Genomic DNA, 18,901 nt, shown 5'->3' with positions numbered 1-18,901 from the left:
CTCTCAGAGACACTGGCGTTCACCACAGCCATCCAACTTTCAGGTATGACTTTAGAATCTCACTAAAATACTATTAACACTTTAGGCAGATAAGGGATTTTCCAGAATTATCCTAGTAAATGTGTCTAATTACATCTGAAACGCTGCCACTGCCGTCGCCCGGAGCTGTCACTTTTTTTTGTTTTTTTGGTGCTTCACTCTAACATTCCTTATCCACGAATCTTTCATCCTCGCTCAAATTAATGGGAAAATTGTCGCTTTCTTGGTCTGAATAGCTCTTGCTGCTGGAGGCTATGATTATAAACAATGTTCAGATGTGAGGAGCCCTACAACCCGTGACATCACGCGCACATCGTCTGCTACTTCTGGTAAAGGCAATGCTTTTTTATTAGTGACCAAAAGTTGTGAACTTTATCGTCGATGTTCTATACTAAATCCTTTCAGCAAAAATATGGCAATATCGCGAAATGATCAAGTATGACACATAGGATGGAACTGCTATCCCTGTTTAAATAAGAAAATGTCATTTTAGTAGGCCTTTAACTAGTACTGTTTTTAATGCACTTATTGTGCTGTCTGTCTAATTGTAATAAATGCAGACGTGGTGTGTTCAACGTTGACTCACACAGCGTGCTCATAACCACATTCTAGCTGTCTGCATGGCGACATACAACACCACTTCACGGGGCTACCGCGCATGCTCCTCACTACTGTTGCATGCTGGGTAGTGTGGTCCTTATAACCTACTAGCTCAAAGCATCACAACTATTACTCTTTGGCCCCGCCCCTAAGGACGCATGCGTTGCGTGGAGGACATGCGGGTTGCAGCAAAGTCCTCCTTTACTCCACACACGCTTCTAAGCCTCGGCACATCTACTAACTACACTTTATTCATCCTCCGTGTCAGCATCAACTCCACTCGTCTCACTCTACTTTGGAGATTATTAGGCCCGCTTAGTTTGTTTGTTGTTTGAGCGCGCCAATTAGCTTAGCATGCTAGTTAGCTTAGCTCGTTAGCCGCTAACAAAGAGACGCCGATTTGATCAACACATCGCTTAGTTAAGATCAAGTGTGAGTGTAAAGTGTTGTGATTGTGTGAAAATGTGCGAAAGAACGATAGAAAAGTATGAGGAGGAACTTTGTTGTGTGAAAATGTGTGAAAGAACGATAGCAGAGTACAAAGAGGAACTTTCTCGGACTAAAGAAGAGAACACGAGACTACGTCAACTATTGGAGGCTGTTTTCAAGAAAGCTCAAGTTGTTTTACACAGAACAGGTTTGTTTACTTCTTACTCTCACATCTTTACTAACTTTATATTTCATCATGAACATGACGTGTTTGCAGCAGTCATTTCCATTAGATCAGGGGTGTCCAAACTTTTTCCGCAGAGGGCCGAACACTGAAAAATGTTAACATGCGGGGACCATTTTGATATTTTTCATTTTCAAATCATAACAAAATATATGGATTTTTTTTTTTATCCTTAGGGCTCCTGGGGAGCATAGAGGGCTTCAGTCAGTAAAATGTTACAAATAAGTAAAATTATTATTCTTTTTTATTTGATGCTTACAGTAAATCTCTATATCAACTTGAGGTTGATATAAAGTAAAACAAATAAGGTTTTATGTCTTTTCTGTCAAAGACAACTTAGTTTTTTATAGTAAAACTGAACTATGCAGTATTTCGATAGATGTATAGTACTTTATTGATTCCTTCAGGAGAGTTCCTTTATTTAGCAATTAAACCTCTCAAAGATCAATAATGCAGGACACCTTTGATTTTAATTATTTAATATTTTTGAGTAATCACAGTGAAAAGTTAAATAAAATCCTACTAAATATAATTGAGATTCGAACCCCATTAATAAAATGATGCATTTTTATTATAATTTTTTTTACTTTAAACACTTAAATTTCAAGATCAACTTCCGATATATCTATTGATTTTAAGTTTGAACTATTATTTTGTTTATTTTATGCTCTTTTGTCAAAACTTTGATGTTTTTATATGGCAACCACAAAACATATGCAATATTTTTTCCACATAAAACATTTTAAAAGGATAATTTTTAAGTAATAATTCATTATAACATAGATTTTTTTTGTCCTTTTTTTTTGAGCAATGGAAAAAAAAGAAAATAAAGACAAAAGGGGGAAAAAACTGCCTGCATGGCAGCTTTGTGTCAACATTGCCACTTTTTCTCATTAGATTTCACCTCATTCCACTTTTTTTAGATGTTTTTTTTTTAATTTTTGCAATTCTATCAATTTTGCAATTTTTGCAGAATATCTGGCGGGTCGGTAAACGATTAGCTGCGGGCCGCACTTTGGACACCCCTGCATTAGATAATGTTCAAATAGAGGTGATTTGGCACACTTATAATTAAAAAAACAAAAATAATGTTTTTTTTCATCAGATATGTACTAGTATTGTATATGTGGATGGGGGCCCTGCTTTGGTAATAATGTGTACCCCTTTCAGAGATCACATTTAGTTCCACTTCAAACATTCACATGATGGACAATAAGATGAGATGGTATAACGTGAACAGTTGTGGAACCTTTTTACTCGGGGGGTGACGGGATTTTGTTGGAAGCGCGATGTATGAGCAGACGTCGTTTGGGTATAACAAAATGGTGTCTGCCAATGTAGTTTACAATGTCACTACGTCAGTAGTTGTCAAACTTTTTTCACCAAGTACCACCTCAGAAAATACTTGAATTTCCAAGTACCACCATCATGAACAGCATTAAAATACAGTAGCATAGTAGGCCTTAATTATTCATAAAAAAACAAGGAAGACACATTATTTAACAAGTATATTTAATCATTTTAAATACTGTTGCATTACACACAGTTTGAACAGTAACACTGTGTTTGCATGTAGGAATTGATTGGTTGATTGATTGATGCTTTTATTAGTAGATTGCACAGTTAAGAACATATTCCGTACAATTGATCACTAAATGGTAACACCCCAATACGTTTTTCAACTTGTTTAAGTCGGGGTCCACGTTAATCAATTCATGGTAAAAAATGAATTGATTAGAAAATAAAAGACTGTACTTAAATATTACATAGTGCACACCAGATAGATTCCGGTGCGCACCATAGTTTCTAGGATGCAGCTTCCTCAGTTGACCTCTGACCTGGTCCACAAAGATGACTAATGTCTGGTGGAGGAGGAGGAGGAATAGGGGGTTGCAACCATGGCTGGGGGGGAGAAGAAGAGGGGGTGGCTGTGGTGGGGGGTGGGGAGGACACCCCCCACTTCAACCGGTTCTGGTTGAACCGGTTGAAGAAGTTCTCAATCTCATTGGCCCTCTCTATTGTCCCCCCTACTGCTCTGGTCTTTGTCTTGTAGCCTGTGATGGTTTTCACACCTTCCCAGACCTCCCTCATGTTGTTCTGCTCCAGCTTCTTCCTGTAGCTGTCCTTAGTCTTCCTCACGTGTCCTCTCACCTCCCGCTGTGCTGCTCTCATTGCCTCCCTGTCTCCACTCCTGAAGGCAGCTTTCTTCTTGTTGAGCACAGCTTGAACCTCCTGTGTTACCCAGGGTTTGTCATTAGGGTGGCACCGGACAGTCTTAGCAGGGCAGGTCAGAAGTTGAGGTAATCCGTAAGACAGTGAGTCTGACCATCAATGTCCTCACCATGTGGAAACTGTGTACCATTTGTCTGTCACAGAATGACATCACACTAAGACGTTCAGTGACAGTTTTCCAATGTTTATCAGTGATGTTTCTTCAGTTATTTAGAATTTTTGTACTGTATCAATCAATCAATCAATGTTTATCTAGCCCTAAATCACAATTGTCTCAAAGGGCTCAAAAGGCAGTAAAAACCGTTTAAACAAAGTGTTTGCTCGTGACATTTTCTGAAATTTGTAGGTATATTCTTGCTATCGTTTTCAGAATGTATAATATTGTGTTTCAGAGATATGCTTTGACATTTTTGCCGATGACATCTATTAAACAAGACAAGGAGCAAAGTAATCAAACACAGACAGGATTCAATTTAGCTCATGAGGAGAAACGTCTGGGCTGCAACTTCGTACAGTTTCCCACCACGCTCTGACGAGGCAGTTCCACACGTCCTCTTTCATTTGGGCCTTTTCTGATTAAATAGCTGCAGATGTTTCTAAAGGGAGGGGGGTCGTAAACGGCTGTCGCACTCGATCATAAACAGCTAAAAGAAAAGGTGCCTGATGCTGCGTCAGGTCTGCTCCCTCTCCGCTTTGTAGATCTCGGGTCAAGAAAAGGTCTTCCTGTGGCTGTCAAAAGATCAAAGAAACCGACACCTCCATGTTGCATCCCATCGCAGACAGTGGAGTTTTACAAGCCTTTTGTTTGATAAGATGAAAGACAGCTTTGGTCTCGTCGCAGGGGACCTGAATTCAATGCAACAAAAAGTTGTTTTATAACTTATATATAATTATTCTGACAATTTTGTTATTATTGTTAATACTATCTGGAATCAATTATTGGTTGCAGTAAAGTAGAAAAATGGGTAGTTTTTAGCTCTAAAAAGGGTATTTCAACAAGTAAACAGTACAGTAGGTACTAGGTTTATACATGTGTAATGCCCATAAGGGTATTCCAGTACAATATGCCGAGATGAGATGTGTAATTATCAAAATATTACTTGAAATCAATTTTTGGCAGCAGTAAAGTGGTTGTTTTGGTATATTTTAGCTTTGTAAAGGGTATTCCTACAAGTATACAGTACAGTAGGTACTTGATTTATATATATGTCATGCCCATAAGAGTATTTAGTAAAATATGCAGAGATGAGATGTATCAATATCAAACTATTACTTAAAATACATTTTTGGCAGCAACAAAGTGGTCATTTGGGTAGATATTTGCTCTAAAAATGGTATTTCAACAAGTAAACATTACAGTAGGTACTTGATTTTGATATATGTAATGCTCATAAGGGTATTTTAGTAAACTAAGCAGAGATGAGATTTGTCAGTATCAAAATATTAATTGAAATCAAATTTTGGCAGCAGCAGAGTGGTTGTTTTGGTATATTTTAGCTTTGTAAAGGGTATTTCTACAAGTATACAGTACAGTAGGTACTTGATTTATATATATATATGTAATGTCCATAAGAGTATTCTAGTAAAATATGCAGAGATGAGATGTGTCAATATCAAAATATTACTTAAAATACATTTTTGGCAGCAACAAAGTGGCCATTTGGGCAGATATTTGCTCTAAAAATGGTATTTCAACAAGTAAACAGTACAGTAGGTACGTGATATTGATATATGTAATGCTCATAAGGGTATTCTAGTAAAATGCGTGTGTGTAAATATGCAATGTGTAAATATCAAAATATTACGTCAAATCACTTTTTGATTCAAGATTGTTTATTGTCATATGCACAGTTAAACACACAGTTTGCCGTACAATGAAAATCTTACTTTGCTAGTCCACCCTTCAACAAGTCACACGGTACTTAGCTAAAAATAAAAATGTATATACAAGGCACAGTAAGTAACATAACATTATTGCACATTCTGATTGACAGTCAACAGTATAAATATGGAGGTGACCTTGGGTCACAGCAGCAGTTAAAGTGTCTTTAGTGATCAAAGGTGAAACGTGTCTACAGTGATGGTTCACAGTTGTGGTCAAGGTAGCTGTCTTTTGTTCAAAAAGACAAAAGTAATAACGGGGAGTTGGAGGGAGCTAGCATTCACAAGTTAGCATTCACAAGCCTGATGGCCTGTGGGAAGAAACTGTTTGTCAGTCTGGTAGTCCTGGATTTCAGGCTCCTGTATGGTCTGCCTGATGGTAGGAGGCTGAAGAGACTGTGTACTGTCCTTGATGATGTTGTGTGCTCTCCTGGTGGCCCTGGTAGACTACATGTCCTGTAGTGAGGGGAAGGCTGCTCCTGATATGTACTGAGCAGTTTTAATCACTCACTGGAGTGCCTTCCTGTCCTTAGCAGTGCAGTTTCCATACCAGACCGTGATTGAGCTGGTAAGGACACTCTCAACCGTACTTTTATAGAAGTCGCTGAGAATTTTGGGTGGCATGCCAAATTTTCTCAGCTTTCTTAGGAAGTACAGTCGCTGCTGGGCTTTCTTTATTATTTGTTGGGTGTTGTGATCCCAGGTGAGGTCCTCGCTGATGTGCGTCCCGAGGAATTTAAAGAGGGTGTACAATAGGGGGCTCAGCACGCAGCCTTGGGGGGTCCCAATGCTTAGAACCTTTGTGCCTGATGTCTGGTTGCCGATTCTGATTGACTGGGGCTGGTTTGTGAGAAAGTTCAGGACCCAGTCACAGAGAGTTGGCGTCAGACCAACAGTGAGGAGTTTAGCAGTGAGTTTTTGTGGGATGACCGTGTTAAAAGCAGAGCTGTAGTCGATGAATAATAGCCTGGCATAGGTGTCCTTGCCCTCTACGTGGGTGAGGGTGGTGTGGATGACGGGGTTGACTGCATCCTCAGTGGACTGGTTCTGCCGGTAGGCAAACTGTAGAGCAGGGGTCACCAACTCGGTGACCGCGGGCACCAGGTCGCCTGTTAGGACCAGATGAGTCGCCCGCTGGCCTGTTCTAAAAATAGCTCAAATAGCAGCACTTACCAGTGAGCCGCCTCTATTTTTTAAATTGTATTTATTTACTAGCAAGCTGGTCTCGCTTTGCTTGACCTTTTTAATTCTAAGAGAGACAAAACTCAAATAGAATTGAAAAAATCCAAGAAAATATTTTAAAGACTTGGTCTTCACTTGTTTAAATACATTCATTTTTTTTTTTGCTTCTTATAACTTTCAGAAAGACAATTTTAGAGAAAATATACAACTTTAAAATTGATTTTAGGATTTTTAAACACATTCACCTTTTTACCTTTTAAATTCCTTCCTCTTCTTTCCTGACAATTTAAATAAATGTTCAAGTATTTTTTTTTAAATTGTAAATAATTTTTATTGTCTGTATTGTATTGTGTTGTAAATATTCATGTTCGAAATAAACTAAAGAAAGAAAGAAAGAAAATAGGAATAATAAATACATTTTAATTTAATTCTTCATTTTAGCCTCTGTTTTTTCGACGAAGAATATTTGTGAAATATTTCTTCAAACTTATTATGATTAAAGTTCAAAAAAAAAATTCTGGCAAATCTAGAAAATCTGTAGAATCAATTTTAAATCTTATTTCTAATTATTTTGAATTTCTTTTAAAATGTTTGTTCTGGATAATCTAGAAGAAATAACGATTTGTCTTTGTTAGAAATATAGCTTGGTCCAATTTGGTATATATTCTAACAAAATGCAGATTGAATTTTAACCTATTCAAAACATGTCATCAAAACTCTAAAATTAATATTAATCAGGAAAAATTACTAATGATGTTACATAAATAAGTTTTTCACTTTTTTCCAAAAGATTCAAATTAGCTAGTTTTTCTCTTCATTTTTTAATTTTAAAGAGTCGAAATTGAAGATAAAATATGTTTCAAAATTTATTTTTCATTTTTTTCGGGTTTTCTCCTCTTTTAAACCGTTCAATTAAGTGTTTTTCATCATTTATTCTCTACAAAAAAACCTTCCGTAAAAGGAAAAAAAAGTTACGACGGAATGACTGACAGAAATACCCATTTTTATATATATATATATATATGTGGCAATTTGTTTAAGTGTGTATCAAACTGGTAGCCCTTCGCATTAATCAGTACCCAAGAAGTAGCTCTTGGTTTCAAAAAGGTTGGTGACCCCTGCTGTAGAGGGTCCAGTGTGTCTGGGATGGTCTTCTTGATGTGTGACATGACTATCCTCTCGAAGCACTTCATCACTATTGGGGTGAGTGCAACAGACAGGTCACAGTGTTTTTCTTTGGCAGGGGCACGATGGTGGTGGTCTTGAAGCAGGTGGGCACAACAGCTTGTGTTAGTGACAAGTTGTATATGTCAGCAAGTACGTCAGCCAGCTCTGATGAACACACCCTGAGGGCCTGGCCAGAGGTGTTATCTGGGCCGTCTGTCTTCCGTGGGTTTGTTTTCTTCAGAACTGTACGTACCTCTGCTGTTGTCACAGTGAGCGGTGGGTCCTGCGTGGGCTCCGTGGTCAGAACCCCTCTCTGTTATTTGGTGTTGAGGACCTCGAAGCGTGCATAGAACTCATTCAGCTCATCTGGCAGTGAGCGTTGGCTGTTTGTGACCCCCCTGCTCCCCTGCTTGTCGTCTGTGATGTGTTGCAGGCCTCGCCACATGCGGCGGGAATCTGTGTTGAAGTGGAATTCCTCCAGCTTTTGTCTGTATTGTCCCTTGGCCTCGCTGATGGATTTACACAGGTCATATCTGGCCTCATTCTAGTCCTCAGCGTTGCCTGAGACAAATGCAGTGGAGCGGGTATGTAGCTTGGACCGAACATTAATCCAGGGTTTTTGGTTTGGGTATATCTTGTATTGTTTTGTGGGAACAATGTTTTGCACACATGTGCTGATGTAGCCAGTTACACTGGAAGCATATGCCTCTATGTCCACAGTACCGTCATCCCTCTGAGCAGCAGTTTTGAACATGTCCCAGTCTGTACTCCCAAAGCAGTCCTGAAGCACTAGTTCAGTGTCTTCATTCCAAACTTGAACAGTTTTACTCACTGGGGGGGCTTGCTTGAGGCGCTGTCTGTACGCTGGACATAGAAAAGCTGAGATGTGATCAGATAGTCCAAAGTGTGGTCTGGGTACGGCGTGGCGAAGTTGGTAGAGTGGCTGTGCCAGTAATTTGAGGGTTCCAGTAATTTGAGGGTTACTGGTTCAATCCCCACCATCTATCATCCTAGTCATCACCGTTGTGTCCTTGGGCAAGACACTTCACCCTTGCTCCTGATGGGTCCTGGTGAGCGCCTTGCATGGCATCTCCCACCATCAGTGTGTGAATGTGTGTGTGATTGGGCGAATGTGGAAATACTGTCAAAGCGCTTTGGGCTCCTTAAAAAGGGGTAGAAAAGCGCTATACAAGTTCAACCCATTTACCAATTTACCATTTGTAGACTCCACTCCCATTGCAGTATACTTGGTCCAGAGAGTTTTTTTCCCTCGTATGAGAGTCCTCATATTAATGGTATTTAGGGAGGACAGGACACTCTTTAGGTTGCGGTGGTTAAAATCCCCAGCTTTCATGAACGCAGCATCAGGGTGTGGGGTCTCTTGTTTACTGATGACGTCATGCATCAGCATTAGCGCTGTAGTGGAGTCCGCCCGTGGCGGGATGTAAACAGACAGTATAAACACTGCACTGAACTCCCTTGGCAGGTAAAAAGGTCTGCATTTCCCCATCAACAACTCAATGTTGTCCGAGCAGTGTCTTTCAACCACCTGTACGTCCGAGCACCAGCTGTTACTCACGTAAACACAGACGCCGCCTCCGCCTTTCTTGAAGCCTTTGTCCGGTCTCCACGGTAAACTGAGTGTGTTGTTAGCTGGATAGCAGAGTCTGGGATGCTGTCCGAAAGCCAGGTTTCCGCGTAAATAAGAGCACAGCATTCTCTCAGTTCACTTTGGGATGTAGTCCTGGTTCTCAGCTCATCCAGCTTGTTGTCGAGTGAGCGCACGTTAGCTAGCAGCAGGCTAGGTAGTGGTGGTTGTGTAGCTCTAGCCTTTAGCCTAGCATGTAGCCCCGCTGTCTTGTTGTGGTTGTTTTGTGGTTAGCTGGCTCTCGTCGTTGCAGAAAGTTGAAGTCCGTCAGACTAGAAGTGAGCTCGTGGTGAGCTTTTCCGATGTCCAGAAGTGCATCTCTGTTATATCTCACTGTTGCATGCAAAAACTTTACATTTAGGATGCAAATTACAAACCCCGTTTCCATATGAGTTGGGAAATTGTGTTAGATGTAAATATAAACGGAATACAATGATCTGCAAATCCTTTTCAAGCCATATTCAGTTGAATATGCTACAAAGACAACATATTAGATGTTCAAACTGATAAACTTTTTTTTTTTTTGCAAATAATCATTAACTTTAGAATTTGATGCCAGCAACACGTGACAAAGAAGTTGGGAATGGTGGAAATAAATACTGATTAAGTGGAGGAATGCTCTTCAAACACTTATTTGGAACATCCCACAGGTGTGCAGGCTAATTGGGAACAGGTGGGTGCCATGATTGAGTATAAAAGCAGCTTCCATGACATGCTAAGTAATTCACAAACAAGGATGGGGCGAGGGTCACCAATTTGTAAGCAAATTGTCGAACAGTTTTAGAACAACATTTCTCAACGAGCTATTGCAAGAAATTTAGGGTTTTACCATCTACGGTCCGTAAAATCATCAAAAGGTTCAGAGAATCTGGAGAAATCACTGCACGTAAGCGATGATATTATGGACCTTTGAGCCCTCAGGCGGTACTGCATCAAAAACCGACATCAGTGTGTAAAGGATATCACCACATGGGCTCAGGAACACTTCATAAAACCACTGTCAGTAACTACAGTCAGTTGCTACATCTGTAAGTGCAAGTTAAAGTTAAGTTAAAAAGTTAAAGTACCAATGATTGTCACACACACACTAGATGTGGTGAAATTTGTCCTCTGCATTTGACCCACCCCCTTGATCACCCCCTAGGAAGTGTGGGGAGCAGTGGGCAGCAGCGGTGCTGCGCCCGGGAATCATTTATGGTGATTAATCCCCAATTCCGACCCTTGATGCTGAGTGCCAAGCAGGGAGGCAATGGGTCCCATTTTTTTTATAGTCTTTGGTACGACTCGGCCGGGGTTTGAACTCACAACCTAACGATCTCAGGGCAGACACTCTAACCACTAGGCCACTGACTCTACTTTGCAAAGCAAAACCCATTTATCAATAACAACAAGGAATGCCGCCGGCGTCGCTGGGCCCGAGCTCATTTAAGGTGGACTGATGCAAAGTGGAAAAGTGTTCTGTGGTCTGACGAGTCCACATTTCAAATTATATTTGGAAACTGTGGATGTGGTGTCCTCCGGAAAAAAGAGGAAAATAACCATCCGAATTGTTATTGGCGCAAAGTTGAAAAGCCAGCATCTGTGTTGGTATGGGGGTGTATTAGTGTCCAAGGCATGGGTAACTTACACATGTGTGATGGTATGGGGGTGTATTAGTGCCCAAGGCATGGGTAACTTACACATCTGTGAAGGTATGGGGGTGTATTAGTGTCCAAGGCATGGGTAACTTACACATGTGTGATGGTATGGGGGTGTATTAGTGCCCAAGGCATGGGTAACTTACACATCTGTGATGGTATGGGGGTGTATTAGTGTCCAAGGCATGGGTAACTTACACATCTGTGATGGTATGGGGGTGTATTAGTGCCCAAGGCATGGGTAACTTACACATGTGTGATGGTATGGGGGTGTATTAGTGCCCAAGGCATGGGTAACTTACACATGTGTGATGGTATGGGGATGTATTAGTGCCCAAGGCATGGGTAACTTACACATCTGTGAGGGCACCATTAATGCTGAAAGGTCCATACAGGTTTTGTAGCAACATATGTTGTCCTCCAAGAAACATTACCATTGACGCCCCTGCTTATATCAGCAAAACAATGCCAAACCACGTGTTACAACAGCGTGGCTTCGTAGTAAAAGAGTGTGGGTACTTCCCTGGCCCGCCTGCAGTCCAGACCTGTCTCCCATGGAAAATGTGTGACCATTATGAAGCGTAAAATACGACAACAAGACACCGGACTGTTGAACGACTGAAGCTCTACATAAAACAAGAATGGGAAAGAATTCCACTTTCAAAGCTTCAACAATGAGTTTCCTCAGTTCCCAAACGTTTATTGAGTGTTGTTAAAAGAAAAAGTGATGTAACACAGTGGTGAACATGCCCTTTCCCAACTACTTTGGCACGTGTTGCAGCCATGAAATTCTAAGTTAATTATTATTTGCAAAAAAAAAAAGTTTATCAGTTTGAACATCAAATATGTTGTCTTTGTAGCATATTCAACTGAATATGGGTTGAAAAGGATTTGCAAATCATTGTATTCCGTTTATATTTACATCTCACACAATTTCCCAACTCATATGGAAACGGGGTTTGTATATTAAATAAAAAATGTATATTTTGTCGGGAGGACGACGCAAAGACGTCAGCCACGGGTGGCGCCATCTTGGAACAAAGTCATTGTTAAAATAATATGCCTTATCTTTTTTGAGTTCAGTGATTATTGACTAGATTATTACTTTGGGAAGTTGAGAGAAGAAGAGTTGTGGTCTTGTGAGAATTGTCTGGTTTGTCCATCCTAGGCCACCGTAGGTCACGTGCGGTGCATCACCAGACCTGCTAATGTTAGCCAAGTTAGCTGCTCATGCGTGTTGGAGTGGAGACGTTTGGGCCCCCAGACCGGCTTTATTTTAGCTGAATTGAGGCAGCGCTTTTTTACGCTTTGGGACCAAACGAACAAAAGAAGGCCTTTTGTATGCAGTTTGAGAGCCGCAGCCGGAGAAAATAAACACAACAGTGTATCCATGACTGCAAAGTTCATTGACAGTTTGTGTGATTGATTGACTAATGTTTTAATACCTCTGGACATTGACTTGAAATATTTCTATCCATCACACAAACATGCTTGTGGGGGAGTTTTCTGTGTCTACGTACCTTCCACACATGCGTACACCCACCGGAGTGACATTTGTCCAAGTGGCACCATCCCCACATTTTTCAACCTATTCAAACCATTCCAACATCAACACATTCCACTCATCCTGGACATTCAAACTCACACTTTCCCAAGTTCCAAACCAAATTCCGGTTTTCCTTGAAATTCAAACCCTTCAACATTTAAACCATTCCAACATTCAAACTATTCTTACATTCAGCATTTCAGTTCAATTCCAACATTGGAGCATTCACACGCAATTCCTTGAACAATTGCCTCATCTACTTATTATTATTATTAATTATCATTATTATTAAACCATATATACCATCATGAAAAGCACATTTAATAAAAAAACTTTTCTATGGTCTTACCTTTACTTATAAATAAAGTCTATGCGCAGCTCCTTCTGATCAAAAGCATCGATAACTTGTTTATAGAAGTCTTCCTTATCTTTCTTCAGGTTCAAAGTCTCTCTGTCTCGATGGAGATCTTCCTTTATCACCTCCTGCTTTTATTGAAAGTCCAGTTTAGAAAACTGTTTTATTTTAGATATGTAATCCTCCATGTTAAAAGTGCAAGCGAGAGGAAAAAATAAACTCTTGCTGCTTGTTGTCACTTCTTCTGCAGCCGAGTAGTCGCAAGAAGGATCACTAGCGCCCTCTACCACCAGGAGGCGGGAGTCATTTAATGACTCATATTTGACACGCGCAGCTACGGTATATTAATAAAACATAGCTGCTTACTGTTCTTTTTAGCATATTCAATAGCTTGGACCTTAAATCCTACTGAATAGCTCTTAATCTTCTTCCCTTTATGCGATTTCAAATTATTGAAATCAGCATCCTCCATTTCGAAAATGATGACAGGTGAAGTGTCGCTCGTGACGTGACGAGTTTGACCCGGCGGAAATTCTAGACATGCGCTAATAAAAATAATATTTAGCGAAACGAGTTTGACCCGGCGTAAACAAGTTATCTTTTGAAGGTGTAGTCAGTAATCTGATTACTTCTTCCCAGTTTAACTGTGGTGACACTATCTAAATGAAAGTAAAACAGATGTCATCTTTATTGGCCAACATGTTGACTGTGTTCATGCTTCTTTTATAACAGACATGTCTCTAAATATGAATGTGAAAATGAGAGTAATTATAGTCCACCAGCAGGGGGAGCTCATCACTAGTACTACTGCGTGGAGGCTGCCATGTGGTACATTATTTCCTGTGTGTGTATGACTTATTCAGAGGGACAACAGCACACTTTTATGTATGGTGTCTACCATTAAGGATTGCAGGAATGACTTTTAGGATGTTTTTATATGAATAAGGTGGATTGGACGTTGGCCTGGGAAGGCTTTCCCCTGAATGTCTTCTTCATGTGTCAGCTGGAAGTACCCTGACTGCTGTGAGGGGAAACTGATGAGATTGTGAGATTATATGTTGGTGCAGGACAATGTCTCATGTGACTGAGCAAAGCTAGACTTTTCTAAAAAATGTTTGTTTTCTCCTGTCCCGCAGACTTCAATGAAGCACATCGTCCTCGTGAGCAGGAGGAGGAACCACAGTCCCCCCACATACACGAGGAAGAAGAGGTACCACAGTCCCAACACATCAAAGAGGGAGGAGAGGAACCACAGCCCCCCCACATTAAAGAAGAAGACGAGACGCCACAGACCCATAATGTTAAACTGACCCTTCACATTAAAGGGCAAGCGGAGGACCCACTGATCTTACACATCAAAAATGAAGAGGAAGACCTACTGACCCCTCACTTTAAGGAGCAAGAGAACCTGCTGACCCCTCACATTAAAAAGGAAGAGGATGACCCACAGACCGCCTACTTTAAAAAGGAAGAGGAGGACCAAGAGCCGCCGTACATTAAAGAGGAAGAGGAGGAAGAGGGCATCAGTCAGCCTAAATGGTTGGAGGAGTTCCCAGTGACTGGTGTCCCTGTGAAGAGTGAAGATGATGAGGTGAAAGGTGAAAGTGAGGAGAGGGGAGGGGGGGAGCCTCCAAGCAGCAGCTCAACACAACACATGACAACAGAAGCTGATGGAGACCACTGTGGAGGATCACAAGCAGACAAGCTCTTAGCTCCACTATCAGATAGTGAGGACACAACGTCACACTCTCCTGACACTGATGATGAAGACTCTAAAGATGATAAGACATGTCACACTGACAACACACACTTCGCATGTTCTCACTGTCACAAAACCTTTAAATACCATTGTAGTCTGAAAAGACACATGAGAACACACACTGGAGAAAAAACTTTTATTTGTTCAACCTGTGGTAAAGGTTTTACACAAAATCATAATGTGAAAGTACACATGAGAACACACACTGGAGAAAAAACTTTTTCTTGTTCACTATGTGGTAAAGGTTTTACACAAAGTCAGAATTTGAAAAGACACATGAGAACACACACTGGTGAAAAACCTTTTTCCTGTTCAACCTGTGGTAAAGGTTTTACAGTAGGTCAGAGTTTGAAAGTACACATGAGAACACACACTGGAGAAAACCTGTTTACCTGTTCAATCTGTGGTAAAGGTTTTGTTAAAAGTCAGGGTTTGAAAATACACATGAGAACACACAATGGTGAAAAACCTTTTTCCTGTTCAACCTGTAGTAAAGGTTTTACTAGCAGTCAATGTTTGAAAGAACACATGAAAACACACACTGGTGAAAAACCTTTCTCCTGTTCAATCTGTGGTAAATGCTTTACACAAGGTCAACATTTGAAAAGACACATTAAAACACACACTGGTGAAAAATCACATTCCTGTTCAATCTGCAACAGAAGCTTTTGTGACCGGTCAATGCTTGTAAGACACAAGAGAACACACACTGGTGAAAAGTCACATTCCTGTTTAATCTGCAACAGAAGCTTTTTTCAACGATCAAACCTTGTAAGACACAAGAGAACACACACTGGAGAAAAACCTTTTTCCTGTTCAACCTGTGGTAAAGGTTTTACACAAAGTACAGATGTGAGAGTACACATGAGAACACACACTGGTGAAAAATCACATTCCTGTTGAATCAGCAACAGAAGCTTTTGTTTACGATCAACCCTTATAAGACACAAGAGAACACACACTGGTGAATAATCACATTCCTGTTCAATCTGCAACAGAAGCTTTTGTGACGATCAACCCTTGTAGCACACATGAGAAGACACCCAGGAGAGAAAGTGTTGAGTTGCAGTGTGTGTGGTGAAAGATTGTCTTCTAAGTACCAGTGTAAGAAACACAAGTGTGCTGGTGAGAACAGCAGCAGCAAATGAAACTGCAGGATTTGAAATAAACTGTCCAGACTTTCATTTTGACTTTCTAACAACATCAGCACATATAACATGTGTGACATTGTTGTTTGTCTAACAATCTGTTTAATATGCTTCTACATTTATAGATTTGATATTTTATATTTATATATTTATATTTTATATTTATATTATATGTGTTGGATCCGCTTTGGACTGGACTCTCGCGACTGTGTTGGATCCATCTTTCACAGTATCATGTTTTCATATGTTCTCATAGTCATCAGTATCATCAGTATCACAGTATCATGTTCTCATAGTCATCATTGTCACCGACGTCCCACTGGGTCATTATTGTCACCGATGTCCCACTGGGTGTGAGTTTTCCTTGCCCTTATGTGGGCCTACCGAGGATGTCGTGGTGGTTTGTGCAGCCCTTTGAGACACTAGTGATTTAGGGCTATATAAGTAAACATTGATTGATTGATTGATATTAATGCTTTTTTCAGTCAAGCACATGCATTAATATCCAACTTTGTGTACTTTTATTAAAAAATGGACAGAACCATTTGAGTAAAAAAGTGAGAGTAAACAGTAAAATACATATTTTACATGCAATAAACATGTGTGTATGTATACACACACACACACACACATATATATATATATATATATATACATACTGTATATTCATCATACAATTTTAGACCTATTTATATGAAATATTGAAGTATTACATATTTGTATTTGTAATTGTTAATAATCCCATAGATTGTCACCTTTATATGATATACATATGTACTGGTTCACATCTGAAACATCTTCTGGACCACTTCAGGAAGCATATTATTATTTACTTCATACATCATTTAAACAGTTGTCTTTTATACAATTTTAAAATGTGTGTCTTTTTGAATCATTTGTTGGGTCTCTATAATCTATTTTATTCATTATCGTTATTACTCTGTATTATGATGATTGTGTTGTGATTGTTTTATATGTATGTCCCCAGACCTTTATGCAATATACAAGTGAGAGAAAATAGCTGATTTTTATTTTGTGAAAGGACGGTTTTGTTTTCACAAACTTACATATGTGGATATATCAAATAAATCCAGTATTGTGTTTTCAACGTTTTTTTCAATGTTTTTTTTTCTTTTTCAACATCCTCAAAACAACATCAATATCAGTCAAAGTTTGGAGTGTCAGACAAAAGCCAATATTGTACATCATCCCACAGAGATTTACTTTGCATACATTCTTAAAATAAACTGTTTATTGTGATTCCCAGTCACAGAACCAACAAATGTTGTATCTAATTGCAAAACAACATCCAAAATATTTTAAGTGGTCAATTCCGTCTTGGAAAGAATGGAAACTTTAAGTTATGAGTATGTTTTTGTTCCAGAGAAAATAATAATAATAAGAAGAAATAGTAAAGAATTAAAAAAGATGCAGTAAGTAGAATATTTTGAATGAAAGCCTTTTTAAATGTTGCAATATTTTTTTATTTGCAGGTCGTACTTAATGAAATCTTCAAATGTTAACATATTTTTATCAGTCAATAAGTGCATCCGTGACCAAATGCCTTTTTCAAACCATTGCTGTTCAAAGATGGATTTGTTTCTCATTTTAATATAAGAACAATTCCATAGTGGAGTATTGTGTGTGATGAAGTTGTGTTTGTAAATTAGTTTCCAGTACAACAACACTTGCTGGTAGGGATGGGTACTGTTCACTTCTAATTCCATGTTTTATGTGTTATATATGTCAATATATTGTGTGTTTGTATTTTGCCAACATGGTAGAATCACATGATAGGCAGGTTGTATCATGTTTTTCTGTCACCTTGAGGAAATGGCATAAAGAGGAAGATGACAATATAATGTCACTTGGACAATGATGTACAGAACAGAGGAGATTTAGTTCATTTTAGTTTTTTTTCTTAATTTCACAAAACCTCTCCATTATCCAGCTATGGATTTCTGGTAGCTGGTAAAAAAGAGATGGAAGGAGATAGTGAGCTGATGTATGAGGAAGGTATGGACATGGATAGGACTAGAGGGGAGAGAGGAAAGAAGGGGAGAGGAGGTCATGAAGGAAAGTAAAGCACTAAAAGAGTAGAAAGGAGGAAAAAGATGATGGTGGATAATTGCAAGATTATATATACATTGAAGTCAGATGAAGACATGAAGGATATTAGTTTGATGACACAGGTTAAGAGATGAAAGAAGGACATTGGAGAGGTGGAGATGGCCAAAGTGCTAAAGGACGGAAGTAGTTTGATTAAATGTAAAAATGGAGAGTAAAAGAACAAAAGCAATGCGATTGCAAAAGCTGTGCAATAAGATACTAAAGGAAATAATGGAAGTGGGAGAACGAAAGGGGGCCAGAGGAGTGGTGACAGGAATCCCAAGAGGAGAACATTTAGAAGATGTGAAAATAAAAAGGGGGAACTGTCACAATAATGAAGACATTGATGGCATCTGGAAATAGGGCAAAGACGGAGAGTGAATCTGTGCTAGTGCAGTTTGTCCAGGAAGTCCTCCCGGAAAGAATCATGATAGGGTTTTTAAGCTTTTAGGTTAGAACTTACGTGCCACCCCCAGTACGTTGTTTCAAGTGCCAACACTCTGGGGACATAGTAGTGTGTGTCATGCCAAGATGAGATGTGGACGGTGTGGAGGGGAGCAGGAATATGGACAATGTGGAAGTCATGAACAGATGAAGTGTTGTAACTGTGGGGGAATCACACAGCAGCTTATGTGGGCTGTGTCATTAGGAAACTGAAGTACAGCAAATGAGAGGAGCGTATGTAATAAACTGTACAGAACAGGCAAGAAATTAGACTGAGAAGATCAATATAATGGTGACTGGGAACAATTTAGGGAAATTTCAAACATGACATTAAATAAAGAGAATATAAATCAAGATATTGAGCAACTTAATACAGATATTACAAAGTGCATAATAGAAGCAGCCAAACAGAGCATACCAAGGAATAGTATAGGGAGAAGAAGGACGATGGTGGACACAAGAGTGCACAGATGCAATACAA

General features: G+C 39.5%; 1 protein-coding gene across 1 annotated transcript; it reads left to right on the top strand.

Moving 5' to 3' along the window:
- The first annotated feature begins 785 nt into the window (after positions 1–785).
- On the top strand, positions 786–16,975 carry LOC133546909 (gastrula zinc finger protein XlCGF57.1-like). The gene is made up of 2 exons (XM_061892758.1): positions 786–1,276; positions 14,097–16,975. Exons 1-2 carry the CDS (start codon positions 1,102–1,104, stop codon positions 15,620–15,622), a joined length of 1,701 nt encoding a protein of 566 aa, XP_061748742.1. The 5' UTR covers positions 786–1,101; the 3' UTR covers positions 15,623–16,975.
- Positions 16,976–18,901: the final 1,926 nt, after the last annotated feature.

The sequence above is a fragment of the Nerophis ophidion genome, unplaced genomic scaffold (genome assembly GCF_033978795.1).
Source record: "Nerophis ophidion isolate RoL-2023_Sa unplaced genomic scaffold, RoL_Noph_v1.0 HiC_scaffold_48, whole genome shotgun sequence".
Lineage (NCBI taxonomy): Eukaryota > Metazoa > Chordata > Actinopteri > Syngnathiformes > Syngnathidae > Nerophis > Nerophis ophidion.
The sequence above is the reverse complement of the archived record's forward strand: the minus strand, read 5'-3'. Positions and strand labels throughout refer to the sequence as shown.